The 20988-nt window shown below is 49.5% G+C and overlaps 2 protein-coding genes across 8 annotated transcripts in view; one reads left to right on the top strand and one right to left on the bottom strand.

Annotated features, from left to right (window-relative positions):
• LOC102510375 (sialic acid-binding Ig-like lectin 6) overlaps positions 1–20985 on the bottom strand; it is a 51863-nt gene extending 30878 nt beyond the window's left edge. For 2 of the 6 annotated variants that reach the window (XM_032487667.1, XM_032487669.1), the window contains exons 1-6: positions 20884–20985; positions 15694–15971; positions 13919–14154; positions 12541–12728; positions 11862–11984; positions 11541–11645 (exon numbers count right to left, since the gene is read on the bottom strand). In XM_032487667.1, coding sequence (XP_032343558.1) covers positions 11541–11645; positions 11862–11984; positions 12541–12728; positions 13919–14154; positions 15694–15971; positions 20884–20927 — 974 coding nt within the window. In that variant the 5' untranslated portion in view covers positions 20928–20985. Of the gene's footprint in view, positions 1–11540; positions 11646–11861; positions 11985–12540; positions 12729–13918; positions 14155–15693; positions 15972–20883 lie in introns of those variants that run through there. The other 4 variants (XM_032487670.1, XM_032487672.1, XM_032487668.1 and 1 more) reach the window with 3 other exon arrangements.
• ZNF175 (zinc finger protein 175) lies at positions 242–9419 on the top strand. Of its 2 annotated transcripts, XM_006183129.3 has the most exons (5): positions 242–347; positions 2129–2379; positions 5717–5843; positions 6079–6174; positions 7300–9419. In XM_006183129.3, the coding sequence occupies exons 2-5, from the start codon at positions 2230–2232 to the stop codon at positions 9168–9170; spliced, it is 2244 nt and encodes a 747-aa protein (XP_006183191.3). In that variant the 5' UTR covers positions 242–347; positions 2129–2229; the 3' UTR covers positions 9171–9419. The 2 variants fall into 2 exon arrangements, with proteins under 2 accessions (XP_006183191.3, XP_032343594.1); XM_032487703.1 differs by lacking the exon at positions 6079–6174.
• Positions 20986–20988: the final 3 nt, after the last annotated feature.

Below are 20988 nucleotides of genomic sequence, written 5' to 3'. Positions count from 1 at the left end.
TAATTGGTCCCTTGCCAAGACTAACTTTGAGATTGCCGGATGCCTTCCCTGGCTGTACGGAATGAAGGCTCTTTAAAAATGGCGGCCTCCAGTATCAAAGCCGTATGGGCCCCGCCATGTCGTTCTCCAGACAATCCCTGAAAGAAAGTGAACCGCGGACTAAAAATAAGGGTAATACTCCATAACTATTGGCAGGGAGTGGCTTCAAAGGTTCTAGTGAGCATGCGCGCATCTCAAGCCCCGCACCAGAAATCCAGGCTGGAATTCAAACCGGAAGTGGCCCAGAGCGGCCATTTCGCTGGTAGTGTCAACTCTCCTAACCCGTCTATCGCCTGCGGGAGGCTAAGGTGATTTGGAATATTAGCAGTGGGGAATCTGTGGGGTCAGTGAGGGGAAATGGGCATGGTGTCAGTGATGTGGGGATTAGGGGACAGGCGAGGGTTGGGGGTCTGTGGAATAAGTGATGCCGGGTCGAGGGAGTGAGTGGTGGAGATCTGTGGGGTGAGTGATGGGGATCTTAGTGGTGGGGGCTTACAGGGGTGAGTGGGGTTTTCTACTGTAAGTTGGATAATTGGCTCCTTAATGTTCACGCTTTGCATATTTTCTGAATGTATGTATTTTTTAACTTAAATTCCAAATGTACTTTATATCAGATTTTCTATTGTTGGCCCGTGAAACTTGCTCATTTGAGGACAGTGAATCTGCGCCTTAAGAAGGCCTTTTGGTAGATGGTGCTGGGAGCCGTTTGGGGAAGTGATCCACTGCTTGGGGGACTGCAGGAGGCAGTGATTGAGTGGGAGCAGAAGCTTCAGGGGTTGGAGGACTTTGAGGGTCCCACTGTAACACACTTAAGGGGGACAGTGATTGAGGGGGGACCTATGAAATCAGTAAAGTGGGGTGCTAAGGGTAGCATCTGGGAACCAGTGAACTGGAGGCCCAGGGGGTCAGTGATGGAGGTTTGTGTGGGTAACTGCTTTCTGGGCAGTGTGTTGGGGTCCTTTGGGAATGGATGAATGGCTCAGTGTTGGCCTCTCCGTGGGCCCCTGTCAATGATTGGCATTTGAGCAGATGGATGATAGTTTCCTACCGGGGTGCATTATTTGGAACCCTATGTTGGGGATTATTTGGGGGTCCTGTGGCAATCACACTTCCTGGAAACATTTATTGGCAATCAGGGCAGTAATGACTTCCAGAGCCTGGTCATGGGTAACTGGGGGGCATTTCGTGACCTTCTTTGGTCTACTCATTGGGGATTTCTAGAGGTCACTGTGCCCATCACTGTATTTTGGTGGGGGGAAGGAAGAAGAAATGGACAGGCAAGAAATGGTAAGTGATTGGGGGGTCCTGGTGTATATCTGCAATTTTCCAGGCCAAGGTGGGGTTCAGTACGTTGAATTTTAAGTTTTATCTTTGTCAGAAAAGGCTGAGCTGTCTACATAATGGACACTGAAATGTCCAGAATCTCAGATTAGGCACATCAGACATGTACAACTTGAAACCTCAGCTCCCTGAAGGCAACAGGAAACGTAAACCATGTTTCTGGAAGCTGACCACGTAGAGGACCACATGGGTTAGTGCCAGCTGTGTGCAGTTTAAGATGAGCCACACATGGGACTCGGTCCCTGTTCTTCCCTTTGCAGAGTGAGTGACCTTAAGGCAAATGATGTAACAGCACTCAGCCTCAGTTTACTCATCTACAAAATGAGTATGATTATCATCACAATCGTTAGCTGACGGGGGTTGTGTGAAAACTAAACAAGGCACCGGACTCTGCAACCTGCTGTTTTTTATTCAGTGTTCACCATGTGTCAGGCTGGTGCTGAGGGCATGACGAGCCTCATCTCATGTAACTTTCCCACTGCCTTTGATAAATACCTTCCTCTTCATTTTGGAAACTACAGCTAAACTATGATCTTCATCTTCTCACAGTTAAGAGGTGGCAGAGCTGCCATTAAACTTTCATTTAGTCCAAATCTCTTCATCTTTTCTTATTTTTTACCCCAACAGCTAAGTTTTTCTGAGTTTTGTCTACATTCATTGTCTAGCACATGACCTTCACCTTAGGGCCCTCTGAAATCCATATGGAGTGAGTATTAAATGAGTAACTATGTGGTCATTTCCTTTCCAGGGTTTCTTGGTGTCTCTGCAGAACCCACATCACTGAGGCTGCAGGACCTCCCTTCGCTGCCCAGCCTGACTCTTCCCAGCAGCTCAGACTGGAGTCTTCTGATGCCCACTCAGCTGCAAGCTCCGGGGAAAAGTGGAGTTGTCAGCAAGAAAGACCAAGAGCAGAAGCCCAGAGGGGACATGCCTGCTGATACGAATTTGCCCCCGAGACCCCAGGTCTTGGGTCCAGAGGAGAGGGATGGATCGTGTGAGGTAAGCGGGAGCCCCAGGGACAGTTCTGCAGAACTCGAGGGCAGACACAGGAAGCAGCAGATTCTGGACTCCCCTGGTCTGAGACAATCCGGAGTCTCCTGCTGAGAGCAAGCCCACAGAGGGCTGCTGTGTCCTCATCCACAGGCATTGTGTGTAAAAGAGGAAACTGAACTGGCTAGTGGAGAAGAATGTGTTGGAGAAGAGGGTTGTTGGCCTTGGGGCAAAGGAAAAAGAAAAGGTAGCTCCAGCCAGAGGCAGGGAAATGCCAGCTCCTTCCTGCTCTGCCCAGGCGAGGATCCTTCATCCTCAGCTGGGTCTTTAGATATTCTCAGCTGGTCCCCACCTGACTCCTCCTTACCTGCCCTGTGGAGATGGGCTCTAGGGTGTCCCTAGAGCGAGAACTGGCTTTTAAGGACCATGTGGTTTTTCTCATTTTAAAAATTGAATAAAAGTGCTAGAGAACAGTGTTTCTAAGTTGCCCACAGATAATTAATATTTGATATTTTGGAATGGGAAAGCAGGATTCTTGGGTATACTCAAGATTTCCTGAAATTACAAGTTATTCTGAATTTCATGATGCTTTATTTGCGTGTTTTAAAATAACAGTGACCCACCCTAAAGTCCTCATCTGCACTTTGTCCTGTCTTTAAAGCCTGTGTATCTTGAAGTACTGGCACATTTTGAGGTTCTGGGGGTTAGGACTTCAGCATGTGGACAGTATCACTGTGCTGTGATAGATTTATACTCAGTTACAGAGGTGTTCTGTTTTTAAAAGGTATATAATGTGCGGTCAGCGATATCCTTGTCAAGCAGTGGATCACCTCCCCCAGTGGCTCCCAGTACCACCTATGAAGGCCCTCTTAAGATGCACATTCATTATCCTCAGATGAGCAAGTTTTATGGGCCAACAATAGAAAATCTGATATTAAAGTACACTTGGAGTTTAAGTTGCAAATATATATAGCCCCTTCTCAGACCCTCAGGTTGACATTTAGCTCTCTGTCATATACTTCCACCCCAGCACACTCGCATGCTGTTCATGCTTCCCTTTCCAAGAGGTGGGTCAGATTTTGAATCGCTTAGCATTCCCTGCAACAGTCACTTCTGTGTGCTTCTCTTTACACAGAACACTTCACTTCTGACACTTCTGGTCACCAAATGTGCGGGGATTTTTTCCCGCACCAAGCAGTTCTCTGTGGTACCAGCTGGGTGTTCTGCAATTTAACTCAATTCTGGCACTGTCTACCTGGAGACAGCGTCAGATCCCACAGGCCGAGGGCTCAGTCCTACAAGAGCACCCACCGCCTAGATGCTAATAGCGAGTCTACGTGTCACCTGTGCTTCTGACCTACTGGCTACAAACCAGAGGTTCTCACAACTCCCTCCTTGGGTTCAATTAACTTTTTAAAATTCTATTTTTTATTGAAGTGTAGTTGATTTACCATGTTGGTTGCAGGTATACAGCAAAGTGATTCAGTTATACATATACATACGAATATATTTTTTCTTTTCAGATTCTTTCCCATTATGTTATTACAACAATTTGTATATATCACTGTGCTATACAGTAGGTCCTTGTTGTTTATCTATTTTGTATATAGGAGTTTGCATCTGCTAATCCCAAACTCCTAATTTATCCCTCCCCCATCCTTTCCCCTTTGATAACCATAGTTTATCTTCTATGTCTGTGAGTCTGTTTTGGTTTGTAAATAGAATTTGTATCATTTCTTTTTTAAGATTCTACATACAAATGACATCATATGATATTTGTCTTTCTCTGTCTGACTTACTATGATAACCTCTAAGTCCATCCATGTTGCTGCAAATGGCATTATTTCATTCTTTTTTATAGCTGAGTAGTATTCCATTGTATAAATATACCACATATTCTTTATCCAGTCATCTGTCAATGGACCTTTAGGTTCTATGTCTTGGCTATTGTCAGTAGTGCCTCAGTGAACACTGGGGTGCACATATCTTTTCAAATTAGTTTTCTCTGGATATATGCCCAGAGGCATATAAACATAAACCAAGGTTCTCACAACTCCCTTCTTGGGTTCAATTAATTTACTAGAGCAGCTCACAGAACTCAGGAAACCAGTTTACTTCACTAGATTACTAGCTGATTACAAAGGGTAATTAAAGGACGTAATATCAACAGCCAGATGAAGATACACCAAGCGTGATCCAGAACAAAGGAGTTTCTGTCACAGGGCCTAGCCAGGTAAGAATCCACCGGATTGGAGATACACGAAATGTAACCAACATTCAACTCACGAATCACTCGGTTTACTGCACACAATTAGCACACGACACAGCTTAGTCAGAGTCGGGAGAAGGTGGGTCGGGGGGAAGGAGTCTGGGAAGCACGTGTCTCAGCAGTGGTCCCCAGTCTGACGACAGGGCTCACAACAAGCCTGAGTGGGAAGTCGCCCTCTGCTCTGGCGGCATCCATCTAGAATGGCTCTCAGCACCAGGGAGTCAGGTCCGCCACAGAAGAGCCATCAAGTCGCTTGGTGATCCATTCTAAGTTTGTCAGTAGGATGTAATGGTTCCACCCCAGGGGATCTTGTCTCTCTCACTCCCTCCTGTTCCAGTGAGGTCTTTCCAAGGACACGGCCAAATTCCTTATCTCAAGTTAACACTCCTAGTTTTCCACTCTTAAGCACTCTCGGCCCTATACTGGATGTTTCACAGCAGCTCATATGGACATTCACATTGGCCACTGTGACTGCACTTTGAACTTCTTAACATAGCTTAAATCCCATGAGTCTCACACAGATGAGTAGGAAGCATAACAGAAGTCACATCATAACAGAGCTTCTGTCCCCTTGGAGTTTAGGCCCAGCACAGTGGCATGTGGAAGCCTTCTGGTTCACCAACCTGGAAGTTCTTTGAGCCCTGTCCTGTTGGGGTTTCATGGAGGCTTCGTTACATAGCCATGACTGACTCATTGGCCATTCACTAATGATTCAATGGCTAGCCCTTCTCAAAAGGTCAGGGGGTGGGACTGAAAGTTCCAACCTTCTGATTACAAGGTTGGTTCCTCTAGTGACCAGCCACCATCCTGAGGTGCTTTCCAAAAGTCAATTCATTAACATAGCAAAAGGCACCTTTATTGCTTTACCAGGAATTCCAAGGGTTTTAGGAGCTTGGTGCCAGAGACAGTGATGAAGGCCAAATTTTTTAACTCCCCCCCAAATACAATATGAAACAGGTAGTGGGAAGCCATCTATAGCATGGCAAACAAAAAAATCTTTAAAATGTGTCCTTATATGTAATTGCTCCGTTCACCAATGATGACTGATCCACTTGGAGCTGGGGTTGGTTGTTACAGGGATCAGTGTCATTTGAGGACGTGACCATGGACTTCAGCAGGGAGGAGTGGCAGCAACTGGACCCTGCCCAGAGACGCCTGTACCAGGACGTGATGCTGGAGATCTACAGCCACCTCTTCTCAGTGGGTGAGCGCCCCGACCCGGGGCTCCTGAACGGGCCTCCTTGAGGAGAATGCCCTTCTTTAGTGGCATGCACTTTACCTTCGGTTTGTCCCAATCTGTTCATTCCTTTTGGGCATCCTTGAGTGTTACTCTGTTCCTGGGCACAGATGTTGACTTTTGATATTCCAATGAAAGCTTCATGGAATGGCCTGGAAAGCCCAAGACCACATCCAAAGGCAATATCCTTTCTAATACCCAGGGTATCACATTCCCAGCCCAGAGATCACTGTCAGGATGGGAAAAGGAAAGGAGCCATGGATGGGGGAGGCCGACCTCCCACAGCACAGGTGTCCAGGTGAGTGACTGTTAGCCTGAAAACTGCAGATACCTTCGAGGGGCCATTATTCAGCCTACCACACTTACCCATTGCCCCTGGCGGTGGATACTTGGCTCACCTCATACTCCTAGTTTCTACAGCTAATGCTGCCATGTGTTATTCTGTAAATGTCCTGTGGGGACCAACGTAAGAATTTCTCAGAGGTGAATACTCAGGAGTGGGACTGCCTGCTCACTGGATATGAGTACACTTAATCTGGCTAAGTAAATCATACAGCTCTTCAGGTGGGCTGCACAGTCTATGCTCCGCTGTGGGAATGTGGGGGAATGCACGGGGAGCCACACTGCTACATCTTGCTTGCCAACACTTAATAGTTAACCCAACTTCTCATTTATGACCCACCTCATGACAGCTGCTTCATGTTTTAATTTCATTTTTCTAATAACTAAACAGAGCATCTCATTGTGTATCTGCTATCTAACTGGATCTCCCATCTTAGGGTAACACTGAAGTGTTCCAAGCACAGTTAGGGGAGGCTGGGCTAAGCTATGATGCTCAGTAGGTTAGGTGTATTAAATGCACTTTTGATTTACAGTAGTTTCGTCTCACGATGGGCTTATCAGGACATAACCCCATTGTAAGCCAAGGAAGCACCGCCCTCTGAGCCCTCCTTCGAGCTCTGGCTCTTCACAGATCTGCCCTATGACACCCTCGTCTGTTTTACCCTGTGGTTGTCCTACTAGGTCTGGGCAGCTTGACTACCTACACAGGTGGGGTCAGGTTGCCTTTGTTCAAATCTAGCGTTCCCAGCCATGAGCAAAGTGAGTTTGGCTGATTACCGAATGGTTCTGTGTTTCCTTTTCTTCACATGAAAAGCAGGAATAGTAAGTAGTTACCTCAGGGGGCTGTTGTGAGGACTGAACGAGCCTGTGCGTGCATCACACAGAGCATGGCCTGGCGGATGCTAAGTGCTATCTAGACAAGGGCGGGACATATAACAAGGGCTGTGTTTTCTCGCATCATCACCATCAGCACCGCCACCGCTGTATGACTCAGCACTTTCCCTCAATCAGCTTCATGCAACTCCTCCTCTATCCTTTGCCAGCTGTTCACTGTATCTATTTCATCTTTTTCTCCTTGAAGGGGAGTTGGAGCTTGAAAGCCCACAACAGGAAAGTTCTGAAAAAGCTTCACTTCACAGTGATGCAGCCAGTAAGGTCACAAGAGATGGTGCACAGTGGTTCGTTCTGGAAGAACTGTGGGAAGGGGCTGACCAAACAAAGGCGCATCAGGGGAGTCGAAATAAACCTCCCCACCAGGGGGCTTTCCTCAACAAGGAGAAACTGAATACAGAGAGGGATTGTGACTGTAAGGACCCCAGAAAAGTCATCCTTGTGAGGCTCCACCTTGACGCTTCACGAAGAAGACCTCATAAACGTTGCTCACTTGCAAAAAGCTTGAAGCCTCACCTAGAAATAGATCATCAGAATCAAAGCAATACCACAGAACACTCTGATGAGGCTGTTGGATCTGGTCAGCTACTCATCCATAGCTCTTCCGAGGCTGGCTGCGAGAGAACTCACACAGGAGAGGACTTCTGCGAAGGTAATCGAGGTGCGAGAGTCTTCAACCATAAACAGTCGCTCACACGACATCAAATTAATGCTCGGGAGAAACCAGACAGGTGTCCTGAATGTGGGAGGGACTTCACCCAGAAGTCACACCTCCTTGAGCAACCAAGATTCCACAGTGTAGAAAACCTCCAGGAATGCAGTCGGTGTGGAAAAGCCTTCCCTCTACAACCAAAACTTGGTGTATATGTGACAGGTCATACAGGTAACATACCACATATATGTAAGGAATGTGGAAAAGTCTTCGTTCAGAGGGCAGAACTGATTACACACCAGAAAATTCACACCAGAAAGAAGTCCCATAAATGCCATGAGTGTGGAAAGGCCTTTTCCCAGATATTATCTCTCTTCAGACATCAGCGAACGCATACTCGAGAAAAACTCTATGAATGCAGTGAATGTGGAAAAGGCTTCTCCCAGAATTCAACCCTCAGCATACATCAGAGAATTCATACTGGTGAGCGACAGTACGTATGCAGCGAATGTGGGAAGGCCTTCACCCAAAAGTCAACCCTCAGCTTGCACCAGAGAATCCATTCAGGGGAGAAGTCCTATGTGTGTATCGAATGCGGCCAGGCCTTTATCCAGAGGGCACACCTGATCGTGCATCAGAGAAGTCACACGGGAGAGAAACCTTATCAGTGCCACAACTGTGGGAAGTCCTTCATTTCCAAGTCACAACTCGATATACATCATCGAATCCATACCGGGGAGAAACCTTATGAATGTAGTGACTGTGGAAAAACCTTCACCCAAAAGTCACACCTCAATATACACCACAAAATCCACACTGGAGAAAGACACCACGTGTGCCATGAGTGTGGGAAGGCCTTCAACCAGAAGTCAATACTCAGCATGCATCAGCGGACTCACACTGGAGAGAAGCCTTACAAATGCAGTGACTGTGGGAAGGCCTTTACTTCCAAGTCACAATTCAAAGAACATCAGCGAATTCACACCGGAGAGAAACCCTACATATGCCCTGCGTGTGGGAAGGCTTTCAACGGGCGGTCCAATTTCCATAAACATCAGCTGACCCACACTAGAGAGAGAACTTTTGCCTGTTACAAATGTGGGAACACCTTCATCCAGAAATCGGAGTTGACTGCCCATCAGAGAACTCACGTTGGAGAGAAACCTTACGAATGCTGTGACTGTGGGAAAACCTTCAGTAAGAAGCCACAACTCAAAGTGCATCAACGAATTCACACAGGAGAGAGACCTTATGCATGTTCCAAATGTGGGAACACCTTCAACAACAGATCAAATTTTAATAAACACCAAACAACTCATACCAGGGGTAAACCTCACAAAAGCAGTTATTCTGTGACAAGCTTTACGCAGAAATCAATTCCTACTATGCCTCAGCATATACATAAGTGAAACAAACTCTCTGGATTTCTTGAAGAAAAAAATCTTACAAAAGTCAGATTTAATTGTATGCTACAGAATTCATGCTTCAGAAAAACTCTAGGAATGCATTGCATGCCACCAAATTATACATTATTATATGTGAGGGAAATTACTCAGACAAGAACTTTTAAGAATGAGTGGAAATGCCCATAATAATACTAGTCTCATTAAAAATTATAAAATTCGTGTAATATAATTTCTCCCTCCCCTTCAAAGAAATAAAAAAAAAAGTAAAGCAAAATGGAATTGGACTTAACTCTGAATGACTGACTCTCATTTACTAGTGAAAAATGGAAGGTTCTGAAAATGTGCTTATTTCCAAAAAGATGTAGCTGACCTCTACCTATGCTACTGTGGGTTGGCAAAAGTGACTGATGTGTGAGCCAAAAGAAAAGCTGTCAGAAATTGCTGTCAGAGGACGTGTTTGTTCTCAATAGTTGAAACTGACAGGGTCTCATAAGATCCACAACTAGACATGTGACCATTAAATTTTTTTTTTGAATTATAAAATTCATCTGGGGAAGAAAACTCTTAACACACTGAGAAAAAAGAATGTGGTACAAAACAGACTGTTCCCAGATTTACAGGAAAGTATGTGGCAAATTATATTCATGATATAAACCCTACTTAATGTGGGGTATCAATATTTCTAAAAGGCCAGGGAACTGAACAGTGACTGGGCAGTATTATGTATATGTGTGTATCTGTATGTATATGTATGTCTGTGTATTTACATCTTCAGGTCAGCATATATATTTATATGCATATATACACACACCCCCTCAGTTCTGTAGTGTTTGCTACAGAATTCACTGCATAACAGGAAGTGTGGCTCAATTTTTTATATACATATATAAAAAAATTTATATATATATTTATATATATATACACACACACACACATTTATTGAGGTGTGATTAACAAATAAAAATTGTAAATGTTTGGGTTGTACAATGTGTATATTATACACATATTTTAAAAGCACCTAATATAATTATCAAATTTATTCCCTATTTACATCCTGAGATTGCAGTCAGTAGTTATTAATTTCTGTATGTATATAGGCATGTGAATGTACTTTTTTTTTTTCCATAAATGCGTAAATGGGATTCTGGTCTTTAAGGTGTAGTTTTTCTCTTCTTTCCTGACTGGTTCAGCTCTGCCCTCCCCTTTCCACCTCCACTATCTGTGGATAACCAGTGTCAGCCTTTCAGTATGGACTCTTCCGTATTTTTATGCAGGCTCCAGGTCATACACACCAGGAGTCAGTAAACTGACCATCAGCCAGATCTGGTCGGCCACCTGTTTCGTTAAATAAAGTCTTACTGGAACACAGCCACGTTCATCTGTTCATGTGTTGTCTGTGGCTGCTTTTGTGCTCCAGTGGCAGGGCTGAGCTGCCGTGGCAAAGGCCATTCGGCTGCAATCTGAAAACATTTCCTCTCTGGCCTTTATGGAAGAAGTCTGCCAGTACTTGTTATCCACACACACTCACTACTATGCTCATAATCAGACACCCATTGAGGTATTCCTTCCTCTTTGTTTTATAAATATTAGATCATCTCACACGTGTGCACTGGTTCTTTTCACTCCACAACACGGCTGTTCAGTGACTGCAGTGATATTCGATCATGTGGACATGCTGTAATTTACTCAACCATCCTCACATTTTAAAAAATTATTCATCCCCCCCCCCCCCTTTTCTGCTGCAAGAAAGTAGAACAGCATAATCTGTAAGTGGACAGGCCTGGGAGCCAGGTTCCTGTGCTTGATTTTACATCCATCAGGCAAGACATCTGTCCTGGTTTTCAAAAGGAAGATGACAGAAGAGCTACCCAACAAGTCCTTGTGAGAAGTCAACGGGTGGGCGTGTGTTAAGCACTTTGAACTGCATAGAGAGGCCCAGAGCTTGGCGAATTTGAATGGGGCCCCATGTAACTGAATGAATGGAAACGGAAGGATGGGGCGTGGGGTGGCAGAGAGGAGTGAATAAAGTAAACCCTCCTTTAATAAGAGGGCTGAGTGGGAGGCCTGCCCTGCAGCCCGGGTCTCAGGGATTCCCTTCTGGCCTTCAGATACCCTTCAGCCTGGCCCTGGGGCTCCTGGGGCTGAGAAGCTGATGTCCACGGTGAGGTTGGTGTAGAGGGGCTGCAGCTCCTTGGAGAGCAGCCTGTAGCTCAGCGAGTTCATGCTATCGTGCCACCACCTGCGGCGGATCGGGGCCAGAAGCCCAGGGCTGGAAGGAGATGCAGGACGGGCTGCCACGTGAGCCTGGGGATCAGGGACAGGCCTAGAATCCTCCCACCCCCCCACCCCACCCCTGCCCCAAGTCTGACTCACCTCTGGGGGCTCTGCTTGTGGCTGGGGTACTGCCCCTCCTCCAGCATGTGGTAGCGGCCAAAGAGCAGGTGGGGCCGGGAGAGGAGCATCCCGCTGAGCTTCACCCTTACAGAGGGGAGGGCAGGGAGGCCGGATGCCTGTCTCCTCTGATAGGATCCCCATGCCGTGCCCAGCGCCCAGCCCCTCAGGCTGGAGCGGCTCGTGTCTCCCTCAATCCAAAATAGGGGGTGTCCCCTATTAGCCAAGGGCAGCCAGTGTCCCCCCAGCCATGGAGGGACCAGCAGCTCCCTGTGCTGGGCTCCCTGGAGCAGGGCCCCCTACCTGGCAGCGATCTCATTGTCCTCCTGATCCCAGCCCCAGTACGTGTTGGGGAAACCGTTTATCCTCAGGTAGTGAATGGGGCGCAGAGCAAACACCCCTCCAAGATAGCCTTGGTAGGGCAGCCTGGAGAGGCAGACAGGGTTGGAAGCACAGGGAATTCCTACCAATGGGCCCTAGCCCCTTCCTGGCTGGAGTCTCCAAGCTTTATTTCTGGGTAAGCCCTTCTCCACTCACCTCTGTGACAACCTCTGCCCTGACCCCCAGATGTCCCCCTGCCTGATCCTGGGGTAGTCCTTCCCCTGACCCTTGAGATGGCCCCTCATCGGATCCTGAGCTATCCCCTCCCTGAAGCATCTGACAGGCCCATCTCCTGACGCCATCAAGTAGCCCTTGCTGATCCCCAGTTAGCCCCTCTTTTCGTAAGTTCCCCTTTTGTGACCTCAGTTCACAACCTTGCTGCCTACCACTTTATTAACAGCATCCTGACTCCCCCGCTGACAAGCAATCCCACTCCCACGTGACACCCACATCCAAGAGGGAGGCTCTTCACCATCCCAAGGCCTTTCCCAACATCCCCTCTCTGCCTCTGCCACAGGGATCAGGGGCCTGGACCAAACAGATGGGCAGGGCAAGGTCCGGGGAGGGCAGGCCAAGGCGAACAGTCCCTTCCTCCACCTACTTGTAGTTGAACTTGTCAATGGCCACGGACACATGGGCAGGGAAGACGTCACAGACGTAGCGGTTGCGGTCGTCCTCCGGGAGGAGGTTCACATCGTGGAAGAAGACACAGTCCCAGTCCTCCTCCTGCATGGCCTCCCAGAACCCCACGTTGCACAGCTTGCCCCAGTTGAAGGGGCTGTTGTTCACCTGGGGTGGACACAGATGTTCGGTGCTGCCTTCACCACACCTGCCAGGCCCATCCTCTCTCACCTTTTCAAGAGCCATTCTGCCTGGAACCCCTCCTTATTCCCACAGTGGAGATGGAAAACCCAGACTTGCCCAGGAAGATGCAGTTCAAAAGTTCCCTTCGCTGGGAAGCTTTCCTTGGGTCCCCCCACCCGCATCCTAGGCAGTCAGTATCTTCAGCCTCTCAGGTCTCCCTCCTCAGCCATTCTCAAGGTTCTCAAGGATCATCACCTTCAAGAGGCCATCTGAGGGAGGCAGAGGTCAGGAGTGATTGGGGACCAGCTGTGTCTCTATCTGTTTCTGCTCCTTCTAGACAAAGACTAGGTCTGATGCCCAGGACAGGATTTACCTCTCCCCTTCTTCCTCTATCATCATTATCTCCTTCATCACTACCTTAACCATAACCACCACCACTTACCATTAACATGATGTTCATTACCAGCACTACCACCGTCATCACTATCACTGTCTGCACCATCTTCAACATCAGCATAGTCACCTACCCTCCATCGTCACTATTACCAACATCACCGTCATCACCACCACCACCGCCATTGTCACAGTCACCACCACTATCGTTATGATCACCATCATCATTACTATATCGTGTATTGAGCACCTACTATGTGCCAGGCACTGGCCTCACTGCTTTACATTCATTAACTCAGTGAATCCTTGTCTCATGAATGAGAAAACAATGGCACATGGTTATACTGAGTAACCGTGTTGGACTGCTGGCTGGCTGGATGGATGATTGGTCCCACCCTCAGGCCACACAGGTAGTAACGGGCAAGACCAAGATTCAAACGGCATCTGACCCCCCTGCTCAGTGCTTTAATTTACCCCTTAGGTTAACTGTCCAATCTGACCAGCCCCGGTTTCAGAGAGACCTGGACTCAGTGGGATTGAGCCTTTCCCTCGGACAGCTATTCAAGCTGATCCCAGACTAGGCCAGCCAAGACCAAACCTACAGCCCCTGGCTCTAATTTCCCCCAATCCAAGTTCTTCTTGACTCATCAATCCAGCCCCCCGGATACTCTCTGGCCCAGATACTCTCAGCTCAGTGAGTGACAACTCCAGCCCTGACTCTCCACGGTCAGGCTCAGACCCGCCTGCCCTCCCGGCCCTGCCCCTCCGCACCGCCGCCGCACCTGGTTCACCACGTAGACGGCATAGTGCAGCTGCTGGCGCTGCAGGAAGGGGTGCAGGTGGAAGAGCAGCTGCTGCAGCTGCCGGCCTTGCCCGCAGTAGGGCACCACGACCGCCGTGTGCTGCTCTGTCCAGCAGTCGGGTGGCCGGTACTGGCCTCCCAGCTCCACCAGTGGGTTCTTCTCCACCACCTGCTCCATCGTCAGGTTCTCTGGGATCAGCACCTTCAAAGGACCATCTGAGAGAGGCACAGGCCAGGGATGGTCAGGGATCTACCCTAGACACCCCACAAGCCAGATGTCCCGGGTGGAATCATGTCCCACCCCCAAAGGCGTGTCCACCCAGAATTTCAGTATGTGACCTTACTGGGAGATAGGGACTTCACAGATACTATGCAGGTTGAAATGTGGTCATACTGGATTAGGGTGGGCCCTCAATCCAATGGCTGATGTCCTTCCAAGAAGGCCACGTGAAGACCCAGGGAGAAGGTGGCCATGGAGGCAAAAACTTAAGCAGTGTGCCTACAAGCTAAGGATGGCCAGGGATTGCCACCAACCACCAGAAGCTTGGACAGAGGCATGGGCTGGCTTCTCTCCCAGAGCTTCCAGAAGGAGCCAACCCTTGACAACACCTTGGTTTCCGACTTGTGGCCTCCAGGACTGTGAGAGGGTCAATTTCTGTTGTTTTAAGCCCCCAGTTTGGGCACTTTGTTAGGGCAGCCCTAGGGGACTCACATGCCAGTACGACAGGCTCTGAGTTTCCCCCTTTTGAGCTTCTTGGCTCAAAAATGTCCTGCCCTCCTGGGGTCTTCGCTCCACCTCTCAGTACCTCCTCTGATCCTTCCCTCATCTCTCCCCAGCCTCCCATGCTTCTCTCTGCCCTCCCTCAGCAAGCTCATCACCTCCTGCTGCTTTTCCTCCTGCGGACTCTGATGGTCCTAAGTCTGCCTCCTGAGCTCCAACCCCAGCCTAACACAAGACACCCCAGATGTCTCCTCCTGGGTGGGTCTCAGGCCGCTCTCTCCCTGCATCTTAGATCCGCCTCCTCCTCACTTTCCTCTCTCACTGAGGGCCCACCGTCCACTTATCCCCTGGCGTGCCTCCTCTTTCTGCGGCAAACCATCTTTTTCCCCAAGATGGCCACAACACTCTTACCCAACAGGCCCTTCAGCCAATGTGACCTTGACACTCTTCCTATTGAGAGGTGAGTCTCTGTCCCTGCCCCTTAAAGCTGAGTGGGCTTTTACAACTGTTCCAATGAACGGGGTATGGGAGACGTGACGTTACGTGACTTTTGAGACTAGATCGTAAAAGGCCACTAGGCCAACGCCTCGTTTACACGAATACTTGCTCTTGAAGCCTTCAGCTCTGAGGCCACCATGCTGTGAAGAAGCCCAGCTAGCCCACACGGAGAGCCCCTAAGATCCCATGGAGAAAGCCAGGTGCCGGCGGCTTCCGCCCGCCGCCGCTCTAGCTCCACCCTCATTTCACCGCAACTGCATGAAAAACCTGGACTGCAACTGTCCAGCTGCGCCCACCCCCAAATTTCTGACCCCCATGCACTTTGAGTTAATGATTGTTTAAAGACACCAAGTTTGGAGGTGGTTCATTTTGATGCAGCACTAGATAACCAGCACCCCCTCCGTTGCCCCACCCCGCCCCAGTCACCAAGCCCACTGCCTTGTGCTTCCAGGTCCTGCCCTCCTCCTCAGGGATTCCTGCTGGCTCCCCGAAGCCTGAGGTGGGGCTGGGGGTGTAAGAGGCCGCTACAGGCTTACTGATGTAGGGCGAGATGATGGGACAGTTGGGCAGATCCTCGTCACTGATGTCCAGGGGGTGGATCTGGCTGAGGTTGGAGTACACGTCCTGGTAAGGGATTCCTACAGAGGAGACCTGAACCAGAAAAGGCAGCTCTTCTCCATCCTCTGGCTTGTCTTGTATTAGGGAGCGCAGGAAAGAGGTGAAGCTACGGCGGTGGTGGCTTTGGTAGAGCAATGCCCCCACCAGCAGCATCTGTACCCCCAGAAACAACAGGAGCCCCCTCTGCTGTTCCATTCTGGGAAAGGAAACAGAAGGTCATTGGTCCCATCTTGCAAACGTCTCACGTTTGCCCCAGGTGGCTCGGTCCCAGTTTCCTGAGCCCATCCCACAGCGGCACTACACAGAGGGGAGACTGGCGAGAGAGACTTGCCGAGGCCACCCAGGGCCACGCCACCTGTGTGGGGGACCAGTCTCATGCACATCCCCTGCTCAGCTCTCCTGCCTCTGGTCACACTGGACGCCAGCTGGGCTGCTCCCCTGGGAAAGTGAGCCAACCTCTCTAAGGCTCGACATCCTTGTCTGTAAAATGGGGCTTATGGCTGGACCAGGCAGTGTGCATGGGGCAGGGTGCGACATGGACTGGGTACGAGCCCAGGACTGGGCCAGGTTCTCTCATACCTCCAGCACCCCGTGTAGAAAGGACCTACCCCGCCCCTGCTCATCCCGGTGCCTCCCCTCCCCCACCACAAGCGCCACGTAGCCCCTCATGGCTTCCACAGCATCTGTGTCTCCCTCTGCCACCATCTGGGCATCCTGGATTAGGACTGCCTGTGTCAACCTCCCCCCACAGACAAGGGGGTTACTGAGAGCAGGGTTCAAGACTGACTCAGCTCTAGGTCCCTGGCACTTCCCAGCACAGGCAGCCCCATGAAATGAATGGATGGATGGATGGATGAGATGCTATTCACCACCCAATAAACTCCTGCTCATCCATCAAGAGCCATCACAAGTGCTCCGCGTCTAGGGAGTTTCCTCCAAGTCCTTCACTCCCCTCTACACTGTCAGGGCTCTCCTAGTCCCTGGTATCTCGGCTGCCATAGCTCTGGTCATCACACCTGGATTGATCCCAGTCCAGCTGGCTTTCTCCCTCACCAGCCCTCAGCACGACTCATCTCTGGGCCCCAGCATCACCCAGCACCAGGGCTGAGCATTCATGCATTTGATTCACCCAGATTTACTAAGCACCCACTTCGTGCCAGGCATTATAGTGGGAACCCAGGAAGCAGCCGGACACAAAGTAAACAAAAACCTCTGCTCCCCCATGAAACCTACACCCTGGTGGAGAAGACAGACAAGAAAATAGATAATTTCAGAGAGCAACTGAAGCCTATAAATAAACAGAGTAGCTTTGGTTTTTGTCTACTTGATTAGTTGCTGACAGAGATCTACTACAATGTCACAGTGCTGCTGGAATGTGTCCATTTCTTCTTGTCCTCCTGTTAACTTTAGTTTTACCTCTTTGGGGACTATGTTGTGAGCTGCATCCGGGTTTAGAACTGCTTTGTCATACTGGTTATTCCTTTTTCATTTGTGATGACACTTCATTACTGATCGTGCCTTTTGACTCAAAATCTGCTTTGTTTGGTGGTTAATGCAGCTAAACTTAGACTTCTTTGAGTTATTTTCCTGGTATATCTTTCCCCATACTTTAACTTTTCACATTTTCTGAGTCTTTATTCATTTGACATGGGTCTCATGTATACAGCATGTAACATCTTTTTTCTTAACTTTCCTAGTGATAGAGATAAACTATTTTTCCCCCAACAAATCTTAAAAACATATTTCTTAACAATTTCCACCAATCTAAAACAACACTAAGCTTTCAGGTTTTATTAACTAATACATTCCACAAAAGGAATCCTGACATTAATCAAATACTCCCCTCGTGCTGGTCTACCTCATACTCAAAGCCACTGTTCAATTCCATTGAAGACACTGAGGCCCAAAGTCGCTCAGGTGTGAGAAAAGAGCATGAATTTGAGCCCAGGCCTCTGCGTGCGACTGTGAGGGAGTCAGTCACTGCCTGCCTGACGGTATTCTGGGGGTCAAGGGTGGGAGAGGTCAGGGAAGGCTTCCCCGAAGAGGCGGCATTCTGGTTAGGTCCTGAAGGATGAGTAGCTATTCAGCCCCCATGCAAAGTGGGGGGAGGGCGTTCTGGGCAGAGATGGAGGCACCAGCGCTTGGCATGCTTAAGTCATGGCGGTAATGGTAGCTAATGTCTACGGAGTGCTTCTCGTGGCCTGTTCTAAGCACCCAGTAAGTATCTCTTCTCAACCCCAGAACCACCAACATTTGGGGCAGGTTATTTCTTTGCTGTAAGTGCTGTTCCGTGTGTTCAAGGTTTAGTATCATTGCTGGCCTCTATCTACTGGATGCCAGTTCCCCGCTCCATCTCCAGTGGTGGCAACCAAAAATGTCTCTGCCAAATGTCCCCTGGGGGTCAAACTCACCCCAGGTTGAGAACCAGCGCTCTAATCCTATGAGGGCTGTACTAGTGTATCTCCATCTTACAGGTGAGGAAGCGGAACTTGTCCACGCTTACACAACTAGAATGGTTGTCCCACGATCTGAACCAGGCTGCCTCCATCCTTGACCACCACATCCCATGGCAATCGTTTCCCGCCTGAGCTTAGTGTTGACTGGGGTGTGGGTAACAGGAGGAGACAAGGATGGAGAGGTAAGCTAGGAGCAGCTGAGGAAGGACCTTCAATAACTCACCTGCTCTGTACCCGGTCTTGTGCTCAGTGATGCCAGGGAACCCAGGTTCAAATCCAACCAGACTCCTCCCTCAAGAAGCACCCAACCCAAAGAGACCCTGAAACAGACACAGACAGCCACAACCCAAGGTGACAGGGCCTCTGACAAAGTGAGGGACCAGGGGCATGGCAGTCCAGAGGTGGCTGGTTAATCCAGTACAGGGGAGGAGGGGTCCTGTGGCTTCTAGGGGGAACACCCTCCAAGTGGCCACCTGGATGAGAAACAGCAATCACTGCGGTGGGAGGAGAGGTGAGGGATGGAGTCTTCAGGAAGAGGAGACAGCACGTGCAAACATCTGGCAGAAAAAGTTACTTCTCTGGCAAATGTGAGGACATGCCGGCGATTCAGGGGTGAGAGATGAGGCTGCAAAGCCATCAGGGGCCAGGTCACAGACACCAGGATGAGGGACTCGACCTTTATTCTGTGACTAACGAGAAGTTGCAGATAGCCACCTGCCGTCTCTGGAAGCCCCCAACACCAACTCAGCCTTTCCCCCTAGAATACTAAGTTCCTGTGTTTACAACACATGAATCTGAAACTGTTCACAAGCAGCCACGAGAAACTTCTGCCCAGACTGTGCCAGTTTGTTGATGAACGTGGCCACTAAGGATCAGAACTGGTCCAGTTCTCAACACTGCCAATTACTGCTGCCCCCAGGAGGTGACATAAAGAACCAGAACACTGCCCACCCCCAACTCTTTTTACAGCACTTACAAAGCACCAAGCACTGTTCTTAATGCTTTACATACATTAAATCATTTAGTTCTTCCAACAACTGCTACCATGATCCCTACTGAACAGATGAGGACAGAAGAGCTCAGTCACTCCAGGTCACACAATTAAGCACATGGCACACGGAGTCACCCAGGCAGGCTGGTTTTCACAGCCTCTTTTTTTCACTGATGCGCAGATTAGGACAAAATTTCTTTTTACTAACTTCTCACTCAAAAAATTACGACAGTGGTGTGGAAATCTGTTTAAATACTTATAATAAATTTGCAAAGTGGGAGACTAAAACCAACAAAGAAACACCTCAACGTGTCTATTAGTTCTGCAGTAAAAAGCAAAGGTACAGCAGAACACCACATACACCAGGGTTCCCAGCCTGAGCACTATCTTTATTTGGGGCCAGATGTTTCTTGGCTGTGGGAGGCCATCCTGTGCACAATGTTTACTGGCATCCCTGGCCTCTGCCTGCCAGAACACCAGTCACACCCTTCCCCATGCACCCCAGTTGTGACAACCACAAATGTCTCCAGACATTGAGAGGTGTCCTCTGGGGGACAAACTCACCCCCAGCTGAGAACTGCCTTAGACTATCTGTAGGTTGCCTGAGGTCTTAAAACCCCCAACTCACAGCTTGCTTTCATAGGAAACTTAGGCCTGGCCCGGAAAAGGCAGCCATGCCTGATTATGAGAATTAAATGAGATGAAAATTATAGAAGTTTATGTTTGGGTCAATAAACACTTTCCTGTTAACATCTTTATTTTCACACGCACCGTGAGGCAGGTCCCACTTTACAGAGGAGGAACTTGCAATGGAGCAAGGGAAGGGCAGAATTGGTGCCTGGCACATGCTAACTCCTCATTAAGAATTGTTGTTTCTCCCCCTGTCCTGGTTAGCAGCACCTGTAACCTCTGGGCTCCGGCAGCGCCTGACATCTGGAACCTCCACACCAAGCTTTGTCTTCCCTACTTCCCCAATCTGGCACACCTGCGTAATGACCAGGGTTCAACCAATAGGTTCAGACACCCAAACGTCCCCCATCACCAGCCTCTCAAGGGCTTTACAGAACTGGGAGACAAAAGGATCTCAGAAACTAACACGCAGGAGAGGGAGCAGTTTGGGGGCTGGAAGGAGGCTGAGAGCTTGGGCCGGTTGACTCTTGGGAAGGTGCTCTGTTTTTTGGTTTGGGGGACTTATGCCCCAGGGAATCCACCACCTCACGGGTCTCGCCTGCCCTCCATCCCGAGCTCTGCCTTAACTTCACCAGGCAGGACAGGATGCGTGCGCATAACTGCTCACCGCGTTCGTGCCCCGACCCGGTGCACGAGTACAGAACCACAAACCGCCGTCTACCGGCTCCGCGCACGTATAACGCCCCCAGCCCGCACGGCGGGGGCCTCCGACCTGGGCGCACACCCACTCCCACGCCTGCCGGGGCGCGCGCAAGAGCCCAAACTGCATCCCCCGGCGACGCGGCCCAATCCCTGGAAGCGGCCCAGCGCCCTCGCCACCTCTCCTTTTCGCACCCCCATCCCCTTCTCGCCCCACCTGGACGCCTCTCCACCCCTACCACTAACTCAATCCTGCGCCCATAAGAGCAAAAAGTCTGAATAAGCCGCACTGTGAGCAGTAGAAGGTACTACACAAAAATCACACGCCTCACCTGCTCTTGCGCAGGCGCACACAGGACACGACCCGGACTGGCATGGAGCACTCTGGGAGCCGTGGGCGGAGCCAGAGACGCCACCGCAAGGATCGCAGGGAGTTG

This window comes from Camelus ferus, chromosome 9 (genome assembly GCF_009834535.1).
Source record: "Camelus ferus isolate YT-003-E chromosome 9, BCGSAC_Cfer_1.0, whole genome shotgun sequence".
Classification (NCBI taxonomy): Eukaryota; Metazoa; Chordata; class Mammalia; order Artiodactyla; family Camelidae; genus Camelus; species Camelus ferus.
This window is presented reverse-complemented; position numbering and strand designations above follow the sequence as displayed.